Source organism: Melopsittacus undulatus, chromosome Z, assembly GCF_012275295.1.
Source record: "Melopsittacus undulatus isolate bMelUnd1 chromosome Z, bMelUnd1.mat.Z, whole genome shotgun sequence".
NCBI classification, from domain to species: Eukaryota; Metazoa; Chordata; class Aves; order Psittaciformes; family Psittaculidae; genus Melopsittacus; species Melopsittacus undulatus.
In genome coordinates, this window is record NC_047557.1 from 10,198,515 (window position 1) to 10,224,147 (window position 25,633).

General features: G+C 49.8%; 1 protein-coding gene across 3 annotated transcripts in view; it reads left to right on the forward strand.

Moving 5' to 3' along the window:
• The window catches only part of CNTFR (ciliary neurotrophic factor receptor), a 204,577-nt gene that overhangs the window by 128,865 nt on the left and 50,079 nt on the right, over positions 1-25,633 (forward strand). For all 3 annotated transcript variants that reach the window (XM_034072899.1, XM_034072898.1, XM_034072900.1), the window contains exon 4: positions 17,391-17,621. In XM_034072899.1, the coding sequence (XP_033928790.1) occupies positions 17,391-17,621 (231 nt within the window). The remainder of the gene's footprint in view (positions 1-17,390; positions 17,622-25,633) is intronic.

The window sequence follows — 25,633 nt, forward strand, 5'->3', positions numbered from 1 at the left end:
CAGTGGGAGCAGAAACCTTCAGAGGTTTGGCTTCAATTAGCCTCTGAAAGCTTGGGAAGGTCTCACCTTGGAAGTCACATGTGGCTGTTCCATCTCCGAAGCAGCCTGGTCCTTGCCAGCCTGTTCAGAGACATGTGTCCAACTGAACTTGTACTGAAGGTGCCACTCATGGTTTATCCCTTTGAAGGGTTTCCAGTGTGAGAAGTCCCTGATCGTAGACTACCCTGGGACTGCAAAGCCCATCTCCAATCAGGGTGAAAGAGAAAAGAGCTACAGCTCTGGGGACAGCTTTGCAAAAGGTGCTACAAATCATCCCTTGAGTGTGTCAGAAGAGCTGTGTGTGGCAGAACCCAGGGCTAAAAGTGTAGGCAGGGCTGCGGCAGAGACATTCAGGTCCTGCACATCCATCAGTCTTGGGCATCGAGTGAGGCAGTTGCTGCTGTCTTCAGGCCTCCTGTGACATGTCTGTGTGCAAGCAAAGCCCTGGGCAATGGGAACACAGACACAGAAAGACACTGAGTGCAAACATTATTGTCTGTGTCCTCAGGAGGGGGTTTTGCTAGGGTGGGAACTGAGCAAATGAACCATGAAGCATGCTCAGGAGAGGTGATGCTCCGGGATGCTACATACACAAGCTTTCATTATCTTTGGAGGGGGTTAATTTCTCTTAGCAGACACTATGCTCCTCTGCAAAAGGGAGCACCTAATACTCAGGTTCCTAGGTGGGAGATGCTGGGATGTAAAAAATAAATAGAAGAACAACTTGGAAGATATGTCCAGAGGATGGAAAGATCATCTTTAAGGATAAGCAGTCTTGGGCAGCACTAAATGGGGCAGATCCATGCAGAGAAGACAATATAATTATGGCATATTAAAAGGAAAAGGAGAAGAAGGATTGAGGTGGGTCTGCAGGAGGCTCATTATGGAGGGGAAAAGCAATGGGTGTTATCTTGTAATGAGTGCTCCAGGAAGGCAAATCAGGTGGAGGAGTGAAGTGAAACCACAACACGATTGACAGTGATGGAGGCAGGAGAGGTTATAGTGCTATTAGTCCAGAGTATGGGCCATTGATCTCTTGAGGTAAGATTTGCTGAGAAAGATTGTTATTTAGGCTTAGCTGCCACCAGGCACTAATTGAAGCTGAGGAGTCTGGAGCCTCATTGCCCTTCCCTCCTTTCATTAGATCCATGCTAGGGAGCCTGGTATTTGTGTATGTGATTCAGTGTGTGGGTAAAACAGCCTTGGTCTCCACTCAGAAGACAAGGGGAAGGGGCTAAAATCTTTTCCTTGTATGTATCTGTGTGCCAGGTGAGTCCCTGGCAAGACTCATCCACCTTCCAGTGCAGGATTCTCTATGGATGCAGAAGCCCCTCCTATGGATGGGGGGCCTCACAATAGGGTGCACATGGCTGGCAAAGCCATGCACTGCCCTTCATCCCAGGTCCAACACACCTGACCTTTGTAGCTCTTTTAGCTTGCAAAGCCTGGAGCATTTCCCACAGTGTAGATCTGTGTTAGCAGACATGAGCCATCTGCCAGTAGCCAGGCTCTTAGTTACCTGTTCTGGAGTGCTGCAAAGCAGCCAGGGTTCTGCAGAGACAATGATGGAAAACAGTGACCTGCAAGGCTGAGAGCCTGGAGGACTTCTGCCAGCCAAGAACTGTGTACTTCATAGGCAGAAGACTGCTGGCACCACCACATTGAGGAGCTGACTGCGATGCACAAGCTAAAGCAGAGCTGCAGCATGTAGTGTGCCTTGCTTGATTCCTGCTGAATTTGCTATGGTGTAATGAAGTATACTTGTGTATGCACGTGTTTCTGATGTCCAGGTACTGGGCTTGCTGCTGGATAACACAGCTCTGCTGGCAGAGAGCAGGTGGGGAATGGATGTTTTCCTATGGAGACAAGTCCTCTGTACCCTGCCCTGTCCTGCTCACAGGGCTCCACAGCTGCTGCCTCCAGCATCCACAATGAAACAAAGACAAGAAGTTGCTGAGCATCCCTCACAGAGATAACAAAGCTATAGAGAGAGATCAGTATCCCATCCTGTTGTGAGCAGCAGGAAGGCAGCCTCACAACAGCAGTGGTTGGTGCAGACCTGCATTGTACAGACCACATGCACAGCAGTCCTCTGCTGCAGGCTTGTCCTAGTAGCCCCACATCCATCCAAAAGCAGATCTTCTCCAACCAGGCAGACAAGTTCTGCTCACCATCCTATTGTTTGTGAGCAAACCTGCTCCCAGGGGCACAGTAAACTGAGCCTGGAGTGCTCCCGAGGGGAGTCTCCAGCCTTAGCAGTGAACTTGAGCCTTTGTAGGATGAGTCACAGAGAACCTCTGACTCCAGCCAAGCCACAAGCCCTGGCAAGTCAGACTCTGCTGTGTCTGCAGCTCGCCTGCACTGCAGTGTGGTTGCTCCAGCTGACAGCACACTGGGCAAGTGAGGAACTGAGGCACACAGGAGTGAGGGCGCATTAAATACAGAAATTAGTGCCTGTTTACTCCTCTCCCTGCAGTTTCCCGTGGGAAGCCTCCATGTTTGGCCGTAACTTTGCTAGCACTGTTAATGGTTATAGGCTCACTTGCTGGTTTCCTGCAGCACCATTCCCGCTGGTGCTCCACCTGGAAGTCCATTCACTTTACTGGGACTCTCTTCTACCTCCTTTGGCTTTGAGGAACCTGCCCAGGTTTGCCCAGTTGCACCCAGCCCTTGCCTTGCTCTCTCCCAGCATCACAGGGCATAGCCCTTTGGGTGCTAAGAGAAAGGGCTCCTCCTTGGTCCTGGCAATAGTTCTGCCAACTCAATGGTTCCAGTTGACAGAGAACCTTAAGGGATGCCTGCAAGCTGCTTTACTGCCCTTCCCATTGTGTCAATTATGGTTTTACAGCAGCAGCACACTAGGTCTGTCCCTGCACAAGTGACTCCTTCCAGCTCTCAGCCCTGGTATGGATGTTTACCCTTCTCACTAGCAGTTTACACAGAGAGTTTCTGTTGTTTTCAACCCAAATTGCTGGAGACTGATTCTTGCTTTTATGGAGAGTGAGCCCTGAATATTCAAGAAACTTGGTGTGACCATGGTTGGCAGGTTCTGGCCCTTAATTACTTAGCATTGATCATACTTCATTTCCAACAGTGGAGGAGGGAGCTGCAGCTCAGGGAAGCAGTGAAGTGTTGCAGTATAATAACTGCTGCCTTTTTTACGCTGCCAGTCGGTGCTTCTCAAAAGTTACATAGATGATGCCTTGGCAGCATGGGAAATAGAAAGAAAACTCGTGGGGGAATAGCAATGACATGGGACTTTGGAAGCTGTCATTTTAGAAGACGCATTTTTAAATACATTTATGCAGGGTTGGGTTTCCCTTTTTTCCTTCTTTTTTTCTGGCTCTTGGCATTGTCTTAGCTTGACTTAGTCACAGCCAAGGTGCTGCTGTCTCTCCTGCATGACAATAGGGTCAGCACAGGATCCATTGGCTTACCAGGAGATTCAGCTGTCAAAGCATGGGAGCTCCATGCCCTCCCTTTGCTCTCAGCTCCCCAGACCAACTGCAGCAGCAAACTTACAACCCCTGAGCCACCAGAAAGAGGTATTTAGGAAGCTGGATGTGCCTTGTCTCCCAGGGTACTTGGAGGAGTTTGGGAGTTGGATCAATGGACAATGGTGGTATCTACACTCTCTGAGCAAGATACCCAGTGGTGAGCCTTTCTCTGTGCTGGAAAACGTTCCCTCTATTTGAAGGAGTCTCACTCCACAATCTCAGCAAGTCTTTCCCACTGAGCTCTCTAAGTCCATGGGCTTTTGTACCCATGATGCATTTATTTCTCCATATTTTTGCAATTTTGTTCCTGGCAGCTCCAGAGTGATGGCCCCAGTCATCCTTCTATTGATCTATGAGCAGGATTATGGGCTATAAACCCTGAAGGAAAATTTCAGGATTAGGTAGGCGGATTTAATCTTGTTACATGCTTCATCCTGCCCTAAATCAGAGCTCCAGAGTGAAGAATGCATAGCAAGAGCCACCAAGAACATTTTTTAACGTGTTGTATGATGTTTCAAACGTGTCTTCCAGCCTGGTGAACATTGAACCCTCCTGCAGATGTAGAGTGTCTTTAATTCATGATGTGGCCTGGATCAGCAGCTCCCAAGCTTGCCATTGCACAGCCCATTGCCAGGGGTCCCAGTGCTGTGATGGGCTTTCTCTCCACACAACACGCTTGCATGGCTGCCTTTGCCAGGGTGCTGGAAAAAGCAGTGCCAGGGCTGGAATTGGGGTGGGAGAGAGGCAGAGACTCAAGCCCAGTAGAACAAGGGATTAGTGGATATGGGCTGTTAGGTGATTTAATTGTGTTTTCCTTCCTCCAGTCAGTTTAGGTCATTTTTCTCAACTTGCTTAGCCCTGAGGAGTTCTTTAGTGTAACTAGTATTTATGGAAGGCTTTTTTGCTGTGCTGCTTCAGGGGGAGTCATCAGTGTAAGCCTCAGCAGCCGTCTCATAGCCCCACAAGCCACCACTGCATCATCTCAATGCTGGCATCCCATGGGCATACAGGGGTACAAGATGGATAAAAAGGCATCAGCTCAAATGAATTCTGTCCTCTTGGATTTTGTATTTTAGCAGGGTCAAGAGAGCCCAACTAAACCCTGGTGTTGATGTACCTGGTTCCGAAGGATAACAGGGGAGGAGGAAAATCAGAGCCTATCATCTCTGATGCAAACAACTTGCACACACTTGGACAAGTCATTTGATCTGCTTTGGGGACTATATCTCCACCTGTAAAATGCAGAGGATGATGTTCTGCTCTTTTCTCTCATCTGTTTGAGTTGTCAGGTTGCTAAGGCAAGCACTGCACCTTGCTGAGTGCTGCCTCAGAGCAGTGAGTGATGGGTACCCATCCTCAGGGTGCTGCAGGCAGTGCAGCAATTGAGTGCTGGGCAAGAGCCACCTCTCTCCTGTGTCAGGACCCTGTGCTTCTCATTAGGGTCATCTCCATTGGGAAGCAAAATGATTGCTGCCAATCTGTCCTGAGCAGACCTGATAGGGAAAACCCTTGGGGGAGCCATTTTCCATTGGAAAATGAAGTCATCAGTGTCTGAATGTTTTGCAAAATTATGTTTTTCTTTTGGGAAGTAAAAAACAAAATGAAGTTTGATGAGGGGCTGTAATTTGGCTTTTTGGTATTTTCAGAATTGGACAGGTTTTGCACTTAAAATTGACACTCCCTTCCCCCTAAAAGAAAAAAAAATGGTTACAAAGCCTTTTGTACAACACAGTTGAGCAGCTTTGAAAAAAAATAACCTGAAAAACATGAAATTCTTTGATTCCCTTATGAAAGAAAGAATTTGATGGTTTTTTTCCTCTTTAATGAAGAATACGGAGAGTTTGGACTTTTGCCCTAATGGGGCCAGAGTGGTGTTTATGAACTTCAGGGCATCCTGAGTTTACCCTGGCTGTGCCAGAGCCACAGGAGCTGCGAGCACCAGAGCCCAGAGATGCTGGAGCATCTCCTCTTACCCATCTCTCGCCCTCACTGTCTCTTATGGACTAGCAGTGCTCTCCCTGGGTGGGCTGCAGAGAATCCCCTTTTTGCTCTGCTTGAGCTTGTTTTCTATTCATGGCGTCATGCTGGAGGTAGGGGAAGAGCCACTTGCTGCCTGTAGCTGCTTTTCATGTGTATGTGCATAGATTTGCACTGATTTTCTCTCCTTATGGACCTTCTCATATTCCCCCTCCCGCAGGCAGCGTGTGCGGTTGCTTGCAGGCTCCTGCCTGTGGGCAATTCCCTCCTCCCCTTACTACCCTTCACTCCCTCATCCCTTTTCCTCTTCCTCCCTCCTGATGGAGACAGCCTCTCACAGCCGACTCATTTCAGAGATGTTTTTTCTCTGCTGAAGCCAAGATTTTTCTCTCTCCCATCACTCTTAGTCTGTAAGTGGGAGGGGGAAGAAGCTTTTGAGTTTGGGTTGGGGTTTTTTTCAGTAATAAGTAATTTCAACATGCTAAAGAAGCAGGGGAATAGCTGGAGTTAGGCTACATTGAAATACTCCTTTTCTTCTTGGAGCCTTTCTCCCCCTCTCCAGAAAGCTTCCTCTAGTGTTTAATTTTAAAGCGAGTAACTATTATGTTTTGCTTTCTTACTCTCCAGAAGAGATCCACATTTTCTTTTGGCTTGCCTGAACATTTCCACACACACCAGAACTTTTTCCTCTGGCTTTTCTTTCCTCTTTGCTTTCTTTTTGCCGGGGTTAAAAGCCCCAAGTCAGCAAGGTACTTAAACACATGCTGAAAGTTAAGGGCTTGCCTAAGTGCTCTGCTGACTTGGAGCCAAAGATATTTTCTCAAGTCCTTTAAATGCTTCAGAACCTGAATTCAAAATGTTTTACAGAAATTCCAGAATTCAAGTATCTCTTGTGCTAATAATAGTTGTAAATCAATAGTGCTTTCATATAGCTGGAGTTCTAGACACCGTGAGCTTCTGTATTATCTTTACTTTAAAATACTCTTCCTAAGATCACCTTTTGCTGCAAACCCAAGGGCTCTCCAGAGAGATGGGCACATTTATTTGTATTTCTCTCAATGGACATAGCTAGCCTTTTAGCTGTTGTTTTGCAATAAGACACTCGAAGCTTTTAAGTGTTGAAATTCAGGAAATAATGAGCGGATCACACTGAATGAATGTCTGCTCCTGAACTAACATTTGTTCATCATCCCCAACACTGGGAAGAGATAAAAAAACATCAACTTGAGAGCTCCCTGGAACAACAGCATCAGTAATTGGAGTTTAGGGAATGCTGTCAAAGACAGGCAGAATACCTGTTTCACAGAGCCTGAAAGCAGCGCTGTTCTCTGGTTTGGGGGCTTTAGTGAGAGCAGTGGCAATAAAAGGGGTATGGAGAGGGAATGTCTGCAGGTAGGCAAGCAGGAAAGGCTCTGTGAAGAACGAGGTGTTTCCAGAAGCAGAGAGGCAGCCAGCATCAAACAGAAAGTACTGCTTGGTTGTTCCAGGCTCTGCAGGATGAACACAGGGACCTTGGTCACCAGCCAGCCAGTGAGGGTTGCCTGGAGATGCTCTACAGCTTAAGGAAGAGCATCTTCTTCAGAGGTTTTGGAAATGGTGCTGAATGCTGGTTCTTGGGGCACCTGTAAGGGAGCAGCACCAAGCAGGAGCTGGCTTAGTTCATGAACCTCTAAGGAGTTTCATGAACCCTTCTCCATAAGCACTCCATGCTGCCGCTGGGAATGGGAAACCCAGCTGAAAGGTCCCATCTTGCCATCCTCATCTTAAGAGTCTCTTCAGATGTGGTATGATCTCATGTAGGCTTCTGCATTGTGCTTTTCAGGGATGCATGCACATCTGCAGAAGAAGGCATGCAAAGCCTCTATTTGTATGCCCCACAGCATGGTGTGCTTTCCGTTTCCTTCTCTTTCAGATATATGTCTTGCTGCATGGATCATCCAGGCAGTGCACAGGTGACTCTGTCCTACCTGCCCAAATTTATATGCAAAAGCTTGTGCCACCTTCAATAGCTCCCTGACTGTAGAGTAAGTTACAAATACTCAGGCAGCTTGTGGATTTATGGGGCTTCCAAATAGTGCTGAGCCCCATCAGGAGCTCAGAAACCATTTGAGGACCATGATCCTGCAGTCATGTCATCCATGGCTCAGATAATACTTCCCAGCCCACAACCAGAGACTCAGCCTCATTCAATTCCCACCAGCAGCCTGCTTCCAATCTCTGCTTGAGATACAGGAGCTCTGTCCTGGGGTCCTCTGTAATGCTCCTGTAGCTACATTCAGGGATTTATCTGATGTTTCTGGTGGAAGTAATACTCTTTCCAGTGTGCAATGGGTCTGACACGTTACCATCATCCACCCCAGAGGTGCTTGCACCCAGCAGATGCTGTGTGTGACTGTCAGGCTGCAGCTTCACAGCTGTGCCATGGCTCAGCATGTGCCAGTGATCATTTCCAGGCTTGCATTGCTTGAGGATCCTTCGGAGTGAAAGGCATGAAATGCAAATGCAGTATCTTGTTATTACCAAGGCAAACCCTGAGGCCTTGACTTAATTGTTAACACAGACCCTGATGAGCAGAGTAGATGGTGCTTTATTATTAGCATTGCTTTGAAATCATCACCAGGCTCTAGAAATGCATGTGTTACTTGGAGAAGTGAGTGGTGGCGACTGAGTCTGAAAAGAAAGACTTTGGAAAATTATTCCCATTTCATCAGCATCTCTTCTTCCCACCCTGTGTTTACTGTGCTGCATTGGTGTTGGTATAGGGGGAAGAAATGCCTCTCTTGGGAAGAAATGAGTCCTGGGGTGTAACCTCCAGTGAATAGAAGGAAAAAGTATTGTTTATTGTTTCTGTTGGGAATTCCTGGGAATGAGACATCGCTGGGAATACTTCACTGCCCTGTCCCCCCATGTCTCAGTGCTGCAGGTTGCACCCCTGCTTTGACTTCTACCCCCAGCCGGGGTGATGCCCTTGAGCCCTGGCCCTGTGTGCAGTGTGCCCTGTACATCCCCCTTGCTGGGACTGGGCTGTAAGGAGGAGGATGAACCTCCTGTACCTGTGGTTAAGAGAACGGAGGAGTTTTCCACCCTCAGGCTGCAGAAGTTCATGTGTTAAGTTGCAGCGGTCCCAGCCTCAAGCCCAGCTGCTGCCGATCCACCCAGGGGTGTGAGCGTTACATCTGTAAGCGACAAGCCACTGGCCTACAGCAGGCAGAACCCAAGCCAACAGACAGACAGAAAGAGCCTGAGGGGCTGAATTTTAGAGCTATTAAATGATTAAATGCAAGGGAAAAAAAGTTAATTTAACATCGCGGTTGTGATTTTACACACCCAAGAGCCTGGAAATTGAGAGCTCTGCTTCTCACACAGGGATCGTAACTTGGCACTGCACAGATTGTACAGTATGTAAAATTAGACTGGAGAAATAGTAAATATGCTGCAGGGACCAATACTGTCTTGGCAGAAGGAGGATGGACTGAGTGGGACCCAACAGGTCTTTTACGCCTCTGACATCCATAATTCTGTGCTAATAAAAAGGGTATTGAGCAATGCCTGATGCTAATCCGCAGCCCTGAGTGGGGTGAAGCAGAAGCTGGGCTCTTACATGAACAAATAAAGGTCGCACCCCCATGTATTCACACAGAGGAAAGTTGTTATTTGAGGGCAGGAGCGTGGGCACTGGCAAACAATGATAGGAAAGTGTATGCTGTGCTTCAGGCTTAAAAGGCAGGTTGTGGTCAATGGGGTGCAAGGCACCCTGATGTCTCTATCCGGCTCTGCCTCTCCTCCCCAGTGCTTGGTAAATGCAGGTGTCTTCGTGCTGTTGCTGGATCACAATGAGCTTTTCTTGTGTTTACGGCTGTGATTTGGGCACGTAATTCCAAATCGTATCGATTTCCTCTTAAACGGCATTGAAAAGCCTGATCTAAGCACTCTTTTGTGGCCTGGAGTTATTTGTCCTGTCTGCATGAAAAAGCAGGGCCAGAAAACAAGCCTTTAATTCATCCATGGTGCTAACACCAGTCACAAGGCAGTGAAGGGCAAAGGCTAAGATGAGTCCAGTTTGGAGGGTGCTAGTGGGACTTTCCTGCTGTGTGCTGGTTCCCATTAGTGCCATTCATCTCCTTCTGGTCCTCCAACATCTTCCCCTCTTTATGATACCCCTTCATGTGCTGGGACAGGCACAATGTACATACAGGGGACTGGAGGAGTTGCAGCTTCACCAGACAACTGCTCTTCATCAGCACAAGTCATCTCAAGTTGACTTTACAAGGAGTGCAAGTCCAAGTGGCAAAGTCTTATCCTTTGGGGCATAGCTCAGCTGAGATGGAAAAGCAGAAGTAGCAGCAGAAGTGCATGTTCTCCTGGTCCTGCCTATGGCAACACAAGATGATTTGTGCTAGCAGTATGTGACCCATAGCAGATGGGTGCACACTAGCATTAGAATCCCTTAGCAGAGCTTGGTCCTTCTCCAAAGCCATGGGAAAAGGCAGCTTTTTTGGTGTTTCCTACTTATTCATGACTAGAGAAACTGTGTTAACAAGGCAGGGTAGACTTCTGTTGCTGTTCCCAGATTTGCTTCTGCCCTATGGACAGAGACAAGTTGATGTTAGGGCAGCACACTGTTGTACAGCCCTTGATACTCTCAAGAGTATCAAGAGCTGGGTGTGATGGCACACAGGGAAGCAATGTTGCCTCTGACATGAAGATCTGGCTTGCAGCAATGATCACTGACAGCATGGTGCTCCAGGTTGATATTTGAAAGGTCTAGAGAGCTGCAAGAGAGGCTCCATCCCAATATGGGGTGCTGAAAATGTACAAGACCAGTACAAGACACAGACATCACGTTGTGTCCTGGTGCAGGGATCAGCCAGTGTGATGATACAATACAATACAAGCAGAAGAATGATGCTGAAGTTATTTGTCTGCTGAGACCACATCCTCCATCCAGCTTCCATGCCCCCCAGCCAGGGCTCAGCATAGGATCATAGGCCACAAGGCAGGGGAGCCGCTGCATCTGTTGGGGCTAAGGCAGTGCTGCAAGGTCTTGCCCCTCACTTCGGCTGCAGGTTCATGTTGCTTCCAGCAATGGGTGTCTGTTCTGTGGTTTCCCATAGGGTTTAGCACTGTGCTTTTCCCCAGGAGGGTGCTTATGTCCTGTCACTGTCCTGCCTTAGTCTTGTTGGCCCCTATGCATGAGCTATGTAAGTACCATCATCCTGACTGTGCTCCAATCCCAGCTGTGCCAAGCTGGTAGCAGAGTAGGCATCATACATCCCCACTGCTAGACCATTGGGTTATGGTTATGGTTATGATGTGTGACAATGACATGTTTGGTTGCAAAGTCCTCAGAAAGTCCCAGTATGTGTTGTATTAAGTTTTGTGGAGGAAGCATCAGCCTCTTGCAGCTGAGCAGCTAGAAGGGGCACGAAGGCTCTTTTCACCCTGTTATAGACATCCTTACCTAGCTTTGGGGTACAGATGCAGAGGGAGGTGCAATCAGCTGCAGAGCAGTGGTGGGAGATAAGGCTGCTGCAGGGCTGGAGAAGAGCTTCTTTGGAGCCAACAGGGCTTTGCCAGCCCTCATGGAAGGACATTTCATGGTCACATCCAGGCTGAGAGAAGAATCTCTCTAGTTTGTATTGAGCTGAGCAAGTCAGAGATGGAAAGCGCCTCCTTTACAATACCTCTAAAGGAAACCTGAGGTCTGCTTCCAGGCTATCATGGAGTGATTGAGTGCAAGTCCTTTAGCACCCATCTGTTATCTCTTAATTAATGTTTCTTGCTAATTATTTTTTCTTGTCAAGAGAGCAAAGCTGCTGACTCCAGCAATTTACCAAAGCAGAGCAAACAAATGCAGGCTCTGCTTGCTGCAATTCTTCATTAGTGGACAAAATTAACTTGGAATGCTCCATATCTCTGGCTGTGTCGATGATACTTAATTATGCCTGTTTCCTTACAAAGATGTATCTAGTTTTAAATCACTTGTAAGATAACTGCTTTTTTAAGCGTGAAAGTCCTTCTCCTTGAAGGGAAGGTTTCTGCTGGCAACAAAAGCCATGCAAAGACCAAGTGGCATCAGAGGGAATAGATGTGAGGAGCACGGGGCGTGCTTTGGGAAGCTGATGCTGGCAAATGCTGTGCAGTGCCAGAGGCTGTTTCACCTAAAGATGGGCAGATCTCAGGGCTATGAATCTGCACATGGGAGAAGGGCCAACAGCATCCTTTGGACATGGTTAATGCTGCTCAGGCTGGAGAGCATGGGTGCTGCAGCAGAGAAGCCACGGTGTTGTGCCACTGCTCTGTCCAATGGATAGAGAAGGAGAGGAGACCCATGGGGCAGATGGTGAAGCTACCTCTCATTCCCCTTGCCTCCTCCACCCTCTGGGGCTCACGCTCCTCTCCTGTGGGCTTATTCATCTCATTTACCACAGGAAGTTGCAGGGTTGAAGTTGCAGAGACCTTGATGGTTTATTTGCTTGGAAACCTCTCAGCATCGCCCCAGCACTGTGTAAATATTAAATGTATAATTTATGAATATGTATACAGAGAGCTAATTAGCCAGTGAGATAATTATTCGTGACTAGTTGCTTAGCTGCAGCAGGGAGGTACAAAGGCTAATGGGGTGATGTGAAAACCTTTTTTTTTTCTGAAGGCACATATGTAATTCTCCCTCCTACTATATAAGTGCTTCACACCCTGTCAGGGGAAGTGGGGACATGGCGTTTCTTGCTGCCTCAGTCTCCCCATCTGCAAAAGAGGGGCAAGTCCAGAGGCTGTGCATCCTGCAGAGAGCTTGTGTCTGTCCTGAGAAATACTGCAGTGCTTTCCTATTGCTTGCTCCCTCCTTATGCCAGCCACAACCTCACAGCGCATTTGGGCACAAAGGGCCCCATTGACAGGAATGCAAACCATTCTGTCCACTTCCCCTGCTCACTGCTCAAAAGACCCCTCAAGCATCTGGGCACAAAGCCCTTGAGCCACATCCCTGGCGTAGCTCTGTGCATGCTGCAGTGTCCAGAAGCACACTTGCCATGGCTGGCAGCTGCCCATGCTGGCAGGGTGAGAGCATCAGAAGGGACAGAGGGAGAGCAGACAGTAGAGCATCCCAAGAGGAGTTTGCAGGATTTCCCTGCATTGCTACCCTTGCAGTCTCCATGCATGTCAAGATTCATTAAGAAGGAAAACGAGGGTGATGTTTCTAATTAGGAGCCCCAGCTGAGCAGAGTGGGTTAGGGAAGCATCAGATGTGCTCCCATGGGCCCCACATCTCAACTGCTTTGTCTCATCTTCTGTCCATGTCTCTCTGCTAGACTGCTGTCCCATTGGTCCTCATAGTGTTGCAGCTGCACAGGTTGCACCATCAAGTTGTCACTCGTCATCCCTAGGAGGACAGCAGAGCAGCTCACAGCTCTTGTTTCTGAGCTACCATGGGGAGCTGTGTGTGTCTGTCCCATGGGTAGCTCCTGTCTTCCCTGCACTGCAGCTTTGCAAGGCTGTGGGTAAAGCTGTGATTTCTACCTTCATTAGAGAACAGAATCATAGAACTATAGAATGGTTTGGTTTGGAAGGGACCTTCACATCTCATCTAGTCCAAACCCCTGCCATGAACAGGGACATCTTCAATGAGATCAGGTTGCTTAGAACCACATCAAACCTGGCCTTGAATGTCTCAATGTAACATATACATCATCGTAGATCCTCTTGAGCTCCAGGACTCTATGTTGTAAACTGTGCTGTGCCTTGCTGGTGTGTTGTGCTGCAGCAGAGGATGTGGCCCTTTGGGGTGGATGCTTAAAGGCATGTTGCTGATTGGGGTGCAGCATCTCAAGCTCTCCATCATGTGTGCTTCACCCTTGTGCTGCCAGCTGACCCAAAAAGCATCATCCTTTGGAGGAGCAGGGTGGTGTAGGGCAGGGCTCAATTCTAGCCAATGGTCGCAGCATTGGTACGAAGGGGTCTTTCTGGTGTCTTGTTCAGTGTCCCACTGAGAAAAGGACTATCCTCAACTGTAAACCAGATTGGCCACGGCTTTGTCAGCAGAGCCTTGATGCTTCTAAGGATGGAGACAACCCCCTCTCTGTGGGTACCTATCCCAGCACAGCATCACCCTCAAGGAGAATAAATTTTCCTCCATGTCCAGCTTGAAACACCTGAGTTATTGGCCCTTGTTCTGTCTATGGCACCAGTCAATGTCCATCCAGCAGGGCTGGCAACCACCTTGGTCATCAATCCCATATGTTACCAGGGACATGATGACCAGGAATTGGGACCAGCTTCCCTCCCATCCTTGCTCAATAAGCCTTGAGGCTCTGTATGGGTTCAGACAAGAGTCCTGCCTGTGGGAAGTAAAGGCTCCCAGTAAAAGCTCTGATCACCCTTGCCCACTCCCATTCTAAAGCAAAACTGGTTTCCACAGCATTGCTAGGGGCTGCCCCATGTATTTACACAGCAGTTGTCCCTCAGTTGTCCCTCCCCAAAGGGGCTGCCACATATTTACACAGCAGTTGTATGATATTCCTTCACTTCGCATGAGGTAGGAGGGATGTGGGAACCTGGCTTGGCTCCAGTAGGAGCCTCCACAAACCCAGTCAGGAGAAATGCCTCCTCTGAAGCTACGCTTTGGGTTTCTCCTTCATCAGAGGTCTTAAATCATTGCCTTGGAAAGGAGCATTGCTTTCAAAGACCTGTCTTCCAGGAATGGCTCCCTCAGCCCTTCTGGATGAGTGCCAACGTGTTTGCACTGTGTTTAAGGACAAATAGGAAATCATTCAAGGTGCCTTTTCCCCCTTCCCAGCTCAGTCCTGCTTGCACCAGCTACAGACAAGCTCTCAGCCACAGTCCTGAGAAGCAGAGCTGGGCACCGCAGAACTTTACCATGCTCTCAAATCTGGTGCAGCATCTCCAGTGTTTCTGCCATGCAGAGTCCCAGCTGTAAGTTCAGGAGAGTCAATAGCCTGTTCAGAGCCAGCAGAAAGAAAAGGTCTTTACCTTATGTAATCTAAGAAATTAGAGGAGACCTTATGTGAGGTGCTGGGAGCTCTTACTCTAGCTCTGTTACCTGTACCTATCCATCCACCCATCTGCCTAGTCACCTATCCATCCATCCATCCATCCATCCATCCATCCATTCCTTCGTCCATCCACCCCTCCATCCACCTCCACAGTCATTTGAACAGCCAACCATCTGCTCAACACCGCTGCCATTCACTGGTCCTTCCATCCCTCTTTCCGTTCACCCATTCACCCATCTGTCCACCCATCTCTCTGTCCACATACACAGCCAGACAGCAGCTGCCTATATGCTTATCCCCTCCATCCTGTTCCACATCTCTGCATCCCCATGGATGCCCATATACATGCATAGTCATACATTCTTTAATCTTCATACACCTCTTGCCATCCCATCTGTGCCCATCCAGCTCTCTGTGTCTGACCAGGTAGATTCAGCCACCCATCTACCCCACCTCCTTCCACAGCTCTGCCTATCTGCCTGTTTATCTGGGCCCGTTCCAACTACCTCTCCTCACCCAGATGCCTCATCTTAAATGTCCTCCCCTCTTGCTGCCTGTCAGTATATATTCTAACCTTTTTTAAGACACTTGAAACACAATTGTTTGATCTGCACAGTTTCTCAAAAGCCACCACCCTTGGGTAGTGTCTAAGATGATCCTGAGGCATCTCAACAGCATCTTACTTGCAACAGCCCTATGTTTTCCCATCTGTTCTTTGCAGCCCCTTTCCCAGCAGGGATAGCATCCCCATAAGTGCTGCTCCTCTGTCAGAAGTGGGTGTCCTAACAGGCCATCTGCAGGAGGACCCAGACCTGCCAGTGACCAGCTTTGCCTCTGAACTCTGTCCTTTGCAGATGGACTCATGCTGTGTGGTTTCACACAGGGAATGGCTGGGTCATGCTCATGTGGTCCCACTTATCAGCAGAATCCCAGGAGCTAATGTCTAGAGAGGAAGAAAAGAGCAGGACAAGCACGGGGATGCTTCTTCTGTCCCTCCCCACCACCAGCTGCACGCAGCATCCCCAGGTGCACTGGGCAACTCAGTGTTTTACCACCTTGAGTGGTGTCTTCCCATAAGCACTATTTCACTCCAGATATTGACATCCTCAGCATCCGATGGACATGGGTAAAAGCACATTCTTTTGCTTGTTTTCATTTGCTGTCTCTTATTTTATTAGAAGAAAGAGCAAGCAGTCTTTCTCTGTTTGTCCTCTCCATGTCACTCATCATTGCTTAGGTGTCTATCACATCTCTGCTTAGCTCTCTCCTTTTACAGATGAAGGAATCAAGTCTGCTAAGCCATCCTTGTGCAGGGACTGTTTCCATTACTTGTTATTCCTATTCCTTTGCTCTGTTTCCAGCTGAACCTAACTCCTAATGGCAGATTTGTGCACAGCTTTTAGGGTACAGCACTTTGTTCTCAGTCCCTTTCTGAGTAATTCCTAGTGATGGGTTTCTGCTTTTGGTCACCACTGAGCTGATGTTTTAGTAAAGTGAGCATGATGACTCCAAGATATGTTTCCATGGAGGCTGCAGCTCATTTGGAGACATGAGGGGAGAGCAGGGCTTCATTTTCCCTGTGTGCATCCCTGTACATTTATCATCACAGTGTTATTACCCAGTGGGCCTGTACCATGATGTCCCTCTGCAAAGCTTTTGAACCCAGCTGTAATTCGGCTGCCCTCACAGCACACTACCTCCTCTTGCTGCCTCGACACCTTTTACCTATGAGTTATGAGGGTGCTGGGCAGCTCTGATCCAGCTCTGATCTCTGCTGAACTTCACCGGTGACGTCTTCTACTTGCCATGTCTGACAGCTTGTTCCCACCTTTGGTCTCCTGACCTTTAGCTGCTATAAATCCTTGTGATGACTTTCCTCCTGGGTCAGGGCTGCTTGGTTTCCTTGGGCTGCACCTTGTCAATGTGTTTTTGAAACCCAGGAGTATTTTGAGAGCTGGACCATCTTTGTCTGGGCATAAAGGCTTGATGAAGCCTTGAAGGAACCTGCTCATCCTCCTATCCTGCTTCCCCCTGTGTCATGCACACACACACATCATTTTGTCTTTGCCACACGCAGCTCTGCACAGCCAGTGTAGCAACATGGGAAAGATTGAATTGCTAAGGATCATTAATGAATGTCAGCCTGAGCTCCTGTCCAGAAACCTGAGAGAATTCAATTAGGCAGCTGGTGCCCAATGAGCTGTATTGCCCCACTCGCAAGCAGCTAAATCAAATAGCTCAGCAAGGCATCATGTTATTGTAGAGAGGAAGGAAAGCCAGGCAGAGAGACAAACAGCATAGCAAGCTCCATGCAGCTGCCCCTTCCCAAAGCACAGCACGGTTAGATTGCAGGGAATCTCAAGGACAGCTGCCTGATTCCCACCTCTGCCAGTGAACATCTTGAGTTTGCTGGTGGCAGCTCCTGGGGCTCTGTTATCTCTCTGCAGGGAGTTTTTGATGTGTGTGTTTGGTTTGCATCCTGCAACAGGTCACATATGTACATGAGTGGTGGTGACTCACTGGTGTGAGCATCTCTCTGTGCTGTGGGATATTTGGCTAGCAAGCCATACATTCAGGCCTCACATGTCTCCTCATGTAAAGGTCAGAAGAAAGTATCCTATGAGATGCAGGTCATCCAAGAGTCCTTGTCCCCTGGTCTTTGCCAGCTGATCCACTGTAGTTTAAGGTTAAGATAAACCATTATCAGGGCCAGGAGGAGAACTCGGACTTCCCTAGCCACCAACACAGTAGCACTCCATGTCCCAGCCCTTCTCTCACTCCCTAGATATGATGGTAAAATCCTGTTTCCAAGGCATATGCACCCACAGGGCTCCAAGCTCACTTGGTTTTCTCTTCCTCCCTACAGACAGCCACATCCAGTATGAGCGGGTAGGTGCGGATGTGACCATGAAGTGTGGCTCCATGGACTGGGATTCAGCTGTGACCTGGACAGCCAATGGCACCGACATTGATGAGTCCCACCTGAATGGGTCCTACCTGATCCTGAAGAATGTCGACCTGTCGCAGAGTGGTCAGTACTCCTGCTATGAGGGTTCCTCCTGGCACCTCAAGTACCAGACCTACCTGCGTGTGGGAGGTGAGTACCCCAGCATGTGGCACTGAGGGGCACAGAGCCACGTTCTCTGCTCCCATATAGCCCCTCACAGCCCCTCATCCCAACCCCTATACCTTCCATACCTATCGCTGGCTGTCACAGTCTGCTATATGAGCATCCTATCAGTAGGATGCTGGAATCAGCCTCTCCTGCTCCAAGCTTTTCATTGAAGCAGGCAGACTAAATGATGCCCCAGGAATAATTTGAGGAGTGGTGTTGCTTCTCCATCCAGCCTGGTGCCATGACCACCATCTCATCTGGTGTTAAGAGTTGGGGCTGGGCTCTCAGAGGGGCTTGCAGATGTGAAGGAGAAGTCCTGGCCAGGGCTACCACAGCATGGTTGTTCCAGAGGCACAGCCAAAAGGTGGTGGCAGTTGCTGTGTGTTTGCAGGAGCCTCTGTGTGCAGTTATCTTGGAGAACAACTGCACATTCCCCACTTGTGAGATGTGCTGATTCACAGGTCTTGCAGGCATGGGGAGGTAAGAGTTGTGCTGTATTTCATGCAGTGACTAGAGCTGATAACAGTTGTGTGTTTGGTGGCTGCTGTGTTTGTACAGCTGATTACAGTTCCATGTTTCACACTACGGTGTCTGCAGCCAACAACGATGGGCATCTGGGAACACCAGCCAGCATTAGCTGGCTGTGGGATGGTAACTGCTGTGGAAGATGCTGCGAGGCATCAGATGGGGATGCGTTATGAAATGGCTGTATGTTACCAGGTTTGGAGGACATGGCAGAGCCTTTCTCTGCTCCTTGTCTCACCTTCCACACCTCGCATCAGAGCCAGGGCAGCGTTTCCATCCTAGACCATGGTTCAGGGGCTGAAGGTCACAGGAGCACCAGCTGTGGCCTGCATAAGCCTTGCAAACCAGGCAGTAGTGGTTCACTGCACCTGACTGAAGAAATCCAAGTATCAGGGCTGCTCCAATGTCCAGTTCATGGTTCAGGGTCTTCTGGGTAGGTTCCTGGCACATGGTCCTAGGGGAAGGAGCGCTGGAAGAAGCTGAAAGGCAATGTGAGAAGCAGATGAAGGGGGAGCAGTCATCATAGCGCAAGGGTTATGGCAATGAATAGATGTCAAAGCTGGGAGCATCGCAAGCAAAAAGGCAGTGGTAGGTGAGTTATAGGTATCTTAACCATGCTGTGGGGGTGAGGAGGTGTTCACAGGTAGTTCAGAAGCAGGGAAGGTGGTAGGAGGCTGTGCAGCTCCTCTGGGCACACACTCACCAGATCCCATGTGGGCAGAGGTCCCACACCATGCCAGTGCAGGGGGAGTCTGCAGTCCAGGTATGGAAGAAATAAGGAGGCAGAGAAGGGATTGAAGCCTCCAACTGCTTCCTCTGCAGCTGTGGCATCACTGTGACTTTGCAATGGCTCTTCCATCTGCTAAGCACCTCACTAATGGTAATCCCTGTCAATCCACACAGGGACCCGTGGGAATTACTCAGCCTTAGAGCCCAAATCCTGCTGTTTCCTATTACCACATGTTCCCATTTGCTGGAGGCTCACAGTCCCCCTGAGTACTGGGCAGCTGAAGAGCCCTGTTGGACACTGCAGGGGCCACCAGCCCCGAGAGACAGATAGAGAAATAAATAAGTGAATGCCTGGTGTTGTTAATGCAATTAAGTATGCAAGGAGCTAATCAGGTGAGACGCTTTTAGTGGTAATTAATTTAATTGCCTGGATTTTAATTTAATGTTCTATATGAGATTTCATCTCCCAGTGCTGCCACCCTGCCTGAACATCCTCCCCCCCAACTTTCATGTCTCTGTGGGGTATGATTGATTCTCTGAAGGTGAGCAGGCTGATGCAGAGAATTGCATTTAGGAGCATCCCAGGAGTGGATGGGCATGGGTACAGTGATGAAGATGGGTGGCTTGTGGGAGGTTTGCAGCATAGACTTGTGGTAGCATCCCTGCTGCAGCTGAGTGCACTGGGAGCCCAAGCCTCGGATTTGAGGGCGTTTGGGCTCATTTTGTTTCAATTGTATGGGAAGTTAAATGAAAACAGGCCTGTGCCTGCGTTTTCATCTCTTAGTGGGGCAACAAAAAAGATGAGGGCAGCAGGAGTGAGGGGTTGGAGGCTGCACACAGAGAGGTGCTGGGGATATCATTAAATAATCAATGGTACCCGGAGCATCCTCTCAAGTGTGGGTGGGTGCTCCTGGGCAGACAACACCACAGGAAGGATATGGGGAGGGAGCAGAGAGGTGATGTGGCCTGGGAAAGGTGTCAATTAGCAGAGCAAGCTCCATCTCAGGGGTCAGCAAGCACAGGGATGAAGGGAGATCTGCCAGGATTCAAGCTGAGCGAGTCCTTGCAGAGGAAATGAAAAGGGGGGTTAGCCATATAAATGTGGAGCAAATGAGGAGAGAAGAGTGGAGCCAGCTCTGCAGCCAGGTTTCAGGGGACATTAAAGGTGAGCTCAGCACAGCCCGACACAGAATGAACCCCACTGGATCTGAGCAGTGATGCTGAGAGCGAGGGCAGTGCAGGCTGCAGGAGGAGAAGGAGGATAAAGCCTGGAGATGGTCCTTCCTCAAAGGAAAAGATGCATTGAAGGCTTGTGGAACATCTCATCCCCAGGTGAGGACACCTGTTTGTTAGCAGAGCTCATTAGCAGCTGAGAGGTCGGTGGTGGTGAGAGCAGTGACATGTCTTTTGTGTCTGAGAGAAGGAAAAATCCTGGTCAGACAGCCTGACCCCACAGCACAGCGGGGCCATGGGGTGCGCTTGAAAGAGGGAGCAATTAAAGACCTGGAGGCAAATGGAAAATGGTGGAAAAATACAAGAGGGATTTGCTGGGGAAATACTGCAGCAGATTAGCCTGATAGCTCTCTTTGATAAGGGAACTGATTTTGTAAGCCCAGAAATGCGGTCACTGTAATCTGTCTTGACTTCAGTGAAGTATTTGCTATGGTGCCACTTGGGAAATTATGAGTTAAACCAGAGAAAATGTGGATTAATACAAGAGTTGGAACATGGCTTAGGAAATGGCTAAAGGGGATCAGATTGTGCTGAAAGGGGAGCTGCTGGGAGGGATAGAGGAGATTCAACATCAGCCTTTGGACTGCTCTCAGTGGTGTGTCCTGTAATGGCTCTGGCCCACAAGGACCAGGGAGCTCTGGTGGGATGTGCCAGTGGCTGTGGAGGACCTGTGGGTTTCTAGGATGCAGATTTCACAGTGGAGGGACCAGAATGCTATGTAATGGTGCAAAAGGAACAGACTGCATGAAGATGTCTCATGAGTGGCTTCAGCAGGCACGCTGAAGGACATGGGTAACTCAACTGGTCCTTATGGTGGGGGGGTTTGATACCCAAGTCCACATCAGGGGGCAGAGGCTGGGGGTAGCCAGGCTGTCTCATCTCCTGCAGGGACAAGGACACCAGCATACATGAGGTGGGAGGACAGTGTGCATTCAGGGATGGGGTGACTGACAGGAGAGCCCACCTTGGAGAGGAGGAAGGGCCCCATGGGCTCGCTTATCCCTAAGAGTCCCAGATCACTCATTTCCAGGGAGTGGGTCATCCCAAGCACAAACCAGCTCAGGAAAAGGTGGTACTTCTCCAGGGAAGACTCTTCCACAAGACTTAGAGCAACAACCTGTTGCTCTGCCTCCTTTATTCAGGCATCTGAGCATGAGGTGAAACACAGGAGGGCAACCAGGATGCTCTGTGTTTATCTCCAGTGGGTAGCATGCCCTGCAGCCTGGACACTGCAGATGCCCAAGTGTGTCCAGAGGCAGCAGGCAATGGGGCCAGGGGTTTTTGGCATACTGGGTGTCCCTGTCTGAAGCCCAGGGCTGAGCACCAGGCAGGAGGTAGGGGAAGGCTCCGGGTACCAGGAGTGTGGTGCTGGGCTCCCGGCTTGCCCCTGCAAGCCACAGTTCTGCATTTGGGAACATGCAGCCGGAGGGCCTGGGGGTGGATATAACAAAGACATTGGGAAATAATGCACTCTTGAGGTTTGGCACACGGCTCCGTGTGTTACAGAATGTTATAAAAATACTGCTAATGGGCCAGAGAGGAGTGGAAACGCACGGCGGAAAGGCTGCCAGAAGCCGGAGAGAGCACATGGGAGCAGGGAGGCCTTGTGTGCAAAGAGGGGAGGGAGGGAGGCAGCCAGGGCAGGCGTTCATCCTTCCACTCCCATCCCACCGTCCCTTCCTAACCTGCTTATCGCCATCCTGGCCCGGTGGCTCTGCCTGTTTGCATCTCTCCATTCATCCCTCCACTCGGCTTTAGGGATGCTCAAGCACTGTGCTGCTGACCCCATTGCTCTGCCTGCTGCCTAGCAAAGGGGCTGGGGTTCAGGCATTGGTGGGGTCTGCATGAGAGAGGAAATCCTCTCTGGCACCAGGGATACAGGTCAGGATGCAGGCAATGGAGTGATGGCATGAGTGCACGTAGCCCCGTGCCAAGTAAGTGCCATCCCTGCCTCATGGGCAATGCTGCCTCAAGAGACAATGAGAAAGGGACTGGCAGAGGGCAAGCTGCTCTGGGCTGGCCTCCTTCCTCCATGTCTGTCACTGCAGTGGCTGGAGAGAGAAAGGGGAAAAAACATGCGGTTTGACAGAAAACGACATGGAAAAACAACCAAATTAACAGAAAAACAAACAAAGCAAAACCAGAGAAGAGGGAGGGGGGGAAGGGGCAAGGCAACAGGAACCACATGTGAGCAGGGAGGCCGGGAGAGCCCGAGTGTGTTCTCTGGCCTGATTAGCAAGCAATCAAACATCGGCCACTAATAAATAATCAGAGCCTCCCTTTTCTCTGCCTTAGAAGTCCCTTTCCTCCCAGCTGGGCTCCAGCTGCAACCAGAGGGTTGGACTGCAGTTTGCATCTCCTTTGGGGGTTTTTCACTGTTTTTATAACTACTTCTCTTTTTCACCCATCCAAGATAAAGAAGACAAAAAGAAGGTAACAACCTCTTAATGTAAGACATTCATCTTTGGCTTCCCAAAGGAAGGATGCAGCACCGGTGAAGATGTGAGCATCCCATGCTGGGCACTGGCTGAACAGTGAAGGAACAAAAGCAGTGCCAGGGACTGTTCTCTGCCTGCCTGCTTCCATACATTGGTTATGTGGGAAAACTGCAGCAGGGCACTGCTGACACACTATGTCAGGATAACAAAGCTTTGGCTGGCTCTGGTAGCCATCGGTGAGGATGCCTCTGCCTTGAAGCAGGGTGCCCCAGTCAGGCCATTGGTCCTGCTGCTAGCATGGGATGCTGATGGAGAAACGCAGGCTCGGGGTCAGCACGTGCAGATATTTCCCTGCTCGTGTCCAGCAATCTGTGACGCAGGGCTTGGGTTTTTTTAACAAAAAGCCCTTTTGATGGATTTTTCCCCTCTGAACTTGTCCAATCCCTTCCCGCGGCCATGTAAACTGAGGCTATTTCCAGAGCAGCAAGTTAAACATGACTGTGACCGTTCCCTGGCACTAGTGCCAGCTGGCAGGGAACAGCACCCACCCCTGTAATTCATCCTGCTCACTCTGCAAATGTGCTCCTACCCCTCAGAGACAGCCCTATGCAAGGTCAGCCCTAAAGCTGTGCCCAAGTAATGCTTGGAGCACTACATTAACCTGAACCAAATCTGTGTCAGGGATGGAGCTAATAAATAAGTATGTGGGTGCTGATGTTCAGCATTGGGAGACACAGCCCAAAGCTACTGGGTTTATTGTTATGAATGTGGTTGTTTTTCCCCACATGCCTGCGTAGGTGCAATAACACTGGGATGCTTCACAGCCAAGCATCACCCCCTTGATTCCTGAGAGCCACAGAAAGAGAAGTTATGGACAAGGTCAATCACATTGCAGGAGTGCATCATTTGTATCATGAGGCATGCAGGCTCTCCAGTCACTGCCTTTCCGTGCCGAGCTGTTTGCTTGCGGCTGGGAAAACTCAACAGACAAACTTTGCTGCCTGTGCCCAGATTTAGGGTCTTGGCCCGGCTGGGAGGCTGGAAAGGCATGCTGGTTAACAATATGCAAATTGGCATCCCAGCTTTTTAAAGAGAAAGCCAAAAAAATAAACAAATAACACAAAAAAAGGGACAAAATCCCACCAAAAACCCCCACCACGCTCCCAAATGCAATTAGTTCTAATCGAATTAGGAGCCGGGATAGAAAAACAAACACGTTCGCAGGCAGCAGGCGACCTTTCTGCCCCATCCAGTGGGATGCACGCTGCCGTGCTGCAGCAGGAAGGGCTGAATGAGCCGTGCCCTGTGTGTGCAGGGAGCTCGCACGCTCGCACCCACCCGTGCACGCACCCGAGCCATGCTGCGTTCCTTCCGTCCTTCCCCTTGCCGGGCTGGGCAGCCGGCCCAGCTGCAGCATAGCAGAGTGATGCTTCTTTGGCTCGCTATGTAAAACATGATAATCTGGGGCAGCCGGTGTCAGAAACAATAAAAATATCCCTTCTCCCATCCTTGTGGCCCCCCTTTTTGCATGGGGGAGCTAGGGGCAGCGAGGAGCGAGCGAAGCAGCACGTGGCATTTATTAGTGCTGGTGGCTATGCCCTGGTCTCAATGATGCCGTGGCCCATAGAGCCTCTGCTTGAGGGAACAGCAAGCCTGGGAGGTGACCAGTGTGTGTGGGATCTCATGGTGGGTCTCCACTGGTATCTGAAGGGATGTGGCCTCATGCTTGACCCCATCTACTCTGTTGGGTTGGGTGCTACAGAGAGGTCATAGCTTCATCTGACTCATGGCAGGAGCATCGCAGGGCATGCGGGCACTGAAAAGCAAAGAAGGAGGTCAGCCCCTTGTCATCCTGCTTTGTAGAGTGGAGATGGGGAATTCTGGTATTGACAGGGACCAGCCACAGCCAGGGATGGAGTATCCATAAAGGAGCAGGTGATGAGGTGCAAGAGCCCTCTTGGTGAGCAGCCATCCGTGTTCCAAGCTTTGGACCTACATGGGAAATGAGTCCAGAGGCTCCCTGTTCATCCCCTCCTGCAGCAAGGCTGGGGACGAGCTCATGGGGTGAACTGTCCCAGCAGCTGCTGAGCTGAAGGAGAAGAGAAAGAACTGTTCTGGGGCTTGGCAGCTTCCTGGGGAACTCTCCCTGTCCTCTCCTAGCATGGAAGCTGAAGGCTGCGTGCAGCACCAGCATCCCGTGTCCCAGGCACCTGGCAGCAAAGCCTCTCCTGAAGTTTGTTTATCCTCTTTAACACGGTAAACCCAGCCCCATAATTAAAGAAACCCAAGTCCAATCTGAACAGCTTCCCACAGCCCCTGCTCCATCCAAAGTGCTGGGAATTGGGGGTTTGAGGACAAAGCCTCCTTGGCTGGGGGACAGTGGAGGGTTGGGACTGTGCCTGCTGCAGGGAGTGGAGGGGACACACACTGGTGATCTGATTGCCCTCACTTCTGAGCCAGGAAGGATTTTGTCTTGGCTGCTCCTAAGTGCCCCTTGTCAAAATATATTGGTGTGAGCCTCCTGCCAGCAGTGGGTCCCCATCTCCATGGGTGCTGGGAAAGAAGGGACCGGCCAGGATGCAGCCACCTCCTGTCACTGCAACAAGGAGGCAGGGAGCAAAGGGGTCGATGCTCCCCTTTGGATGCTGTTTTTGCTTCTCCACCTATAGATCCACAGGTCTGTGGCACTTGGAGAATATCACAGTCTGCCTGTGATAGAAGGAACCCTGTCAGTGTCACCCATGTCCGCAGGGACCCAAGCCAGGTAGTCTGCCCAGGGATGGAGAGACCCCACAGTGGGGATCCTCTGTGTCCCCCTCTCTCCTGCCTGGAAGGAGAAATGGCATTCAACAATGAATCCTTATCTTTTCCCAGCTCCCAGTGCTTCTCCATCCCTCTCCAAAACTGCCGGCAGCAGCTGGGAACCGGGTCAGGGCCCAGGCAGGCTCAGCAGGGTCAGGGCAGGATCCAGTGTACTTGAGCATGAGAGGCATTGTCATTAGCTATGGTTTCGTGAGCTGGTGCATCTGCTGTAAATAATTTAGCAGAGAAAATGTGTGCTAACAGCAG